At 63.2% G+C, this 1,741-nt stretch overlaps 1 protein-coding gene across 1 annotated transcript in view; it reads left to right on the forward strand.

The window, feature by feature from the left end:
* The first annotated feature begins 145 nt into the window (after positions 1-145).
* PAQR6 (progestin and adipoQ receptor family member VI) overlaps positions 146-1,741 on the forward strand; it is a 6,400-nt gene continuing 4,804 nt past the window's right edge. The window contains exons 1-5 of the mRNA XM_009320477.1: positions 146-196; positions 427-554; positions 872-1,077; positions 1,185-1,311; positions 1,522-1,618. Of these exons, the coding sequence (XP_009318752.1) occupies positions 146-196; positions 427-554; positions 872-1,077; positions 1,185-1,311; positions 1,522-1,618 (609 nt within the window). The remainder of the gene's footprint in view (positions 197-426; positions 555-871; positions 1,078-1,184; positions 1,312-1,521; positions 1,619-1,741) is intronic.

Here is a 1,741-nt window from a genome sequence, read left to right on the forward strand (position 1 = left end):
CCAAAAGCCAGGCTGGGGGGGGGGCGGCTCTCCTGGCTCCTGCAGCCCCGTCCCTGTCACCCAGTGGGCTCTGTCCCATCTCCGCAGGACATGGGCTGTGCCATGGTGCCCCAACACCTCTAGCCCTGAGCACCTCAGACCTGCCATGCTGACGATAAAGCTGCCACAGATCTTCATGGTCCATCAGGTGCCTCGGGTACGTGTGGCTGGGTGCTGGTGGGGCTCTGCCCCCAGGTTTCTCACCCTAGTTCCCTCATCCGAGGTGGAAAAATCACCTGGTGTCCCCACCCGCCCTTGCTCCAGCTGGTGAGGCACTCCCAGCCCATCCTGCCTCAGTTTCCCCACCCACCGCGAGGCCGGAACAGCTCTCTGGGGCTGCCCCGCTCCCCCCGGTGTGTCCCCTGACCAGCCCCGCTGTCCCCACAGATCTTCTGGGAGGATGGGATCATGTCAGGGTACCGGCACCCCAAGAGCTCAGCCCTTGACTGCATCCTCAGCTCCTTCCAGATGACTAACGAGACAGTCAACATCTGGACGCACTTCCTACCGACCTGGTGGGGATGGGGACAGGGACAGAGACGAGGACATGAACAGGAATGGCGATGGGCAGGGGGATACGGGATAGAGACAGGAATGGGGATGGAGATGGATACGGGGACGGGGACGAGGCTGGGAATGACGGAAGGATGGAAACGGGAATGGGGACAGAGACAGGTGCGGAGATGGGGACAGGGATGGGGACAAGGATGGGGACGAGGAGGGGCTGGAGATGGGAATGGGGACGAAAGGCTGGAGGTGGGGATGGGGACAAGGATGGGGATGGGGACAGGGACAGGGACGGAGCTCACCCCAATATATGCTGTGCCCGCAGGTATTTCGTGTGGCGCTTCCTGGTGCTCTCATCCTCCCTGGATTTCTGCCAGGAGCCCTACCACTGGCCCCTGCTCATCTACCTGCTGCTCGTCTGCCTCTACCCCTTTGCCTCCAGCTGCGCCCACACCTTCAGCTCCATGTCAGCACGTGCCCGCCATATCTGCTACTTCTGCGACTATGGAGCCCTCAGCCTCTACAGCCTGGGTGAGCCACTGCAGAGAGGGACCGGCACAGGGACGGGGATGGAGGCGGGGATGGAGACAGGGATGGGGGGGGGCCCCTGGCCCCATGATGCTGCGTTTCTCTTGCAGGCTGTGCGTTTGCATTTGCTGCCTATGCAATGCCAGACCACTGGGTCAGTGGTGTTTTGCACCACTACTTTGTCCCAGCGGCCGCTTTGAACTCCTTTGTCTGCACCGGCCTCTCCTGCTACTCCCGGTACGTTTTGGGTAAAAGCGCCAGCGCTGCAGCTGGAGGGAGACTGGGGCTCCTCCTCCTCAGCTTTTGGGGTCCTGCAGAGTGTCTCTGGGGGGGGGTGGTCCCCCTGCTCAGGCAGTGGGTCTGGCCCAAAGCCAAGGTGCTTGCGGGGTCCTCACTGTGGGGGGCTGACAGGGGTCCATGTCCCCCTGCCCTGTTCCCCCTTCACAGCTTCCCTGAGCTGGAGCGTCCCCGGCTGAGCAAGGTGCTGCGGACAGCAGCTTTCGTGTACCCCTTCCTCTACGACAACATCCCACTCTTCTACCGGGTGAGTCAGGGTGTCCCGGGGCAGGGGTCAGTTGCCACCACCACAGGGGGCCCAGGGTGCTTCCAGAGGTGGTGTGTCCCCCCCCCACGTTGCCCCCCCGCCTTCCCACCGCTCCTCGTCTGC

The sequence above is a fragment of the Pygoscelis adeliae genome, unplaced genomic scaffold (assembly GCF_000699105.1).
Source record: "Pygoscelis adeliae isolate BGI_AS28 unplaced genomic scaffold, ASM69910v1 Scaffold153, whole genome shotgun sequence".
In the NCBI taxonomy this organism is placed as follows: Eukaryota; Metazoa; Chordata; class Aves; order Sphenisciformes; family Spheniscidae; genus Pygoscelis; species Pygoscelis adeliae.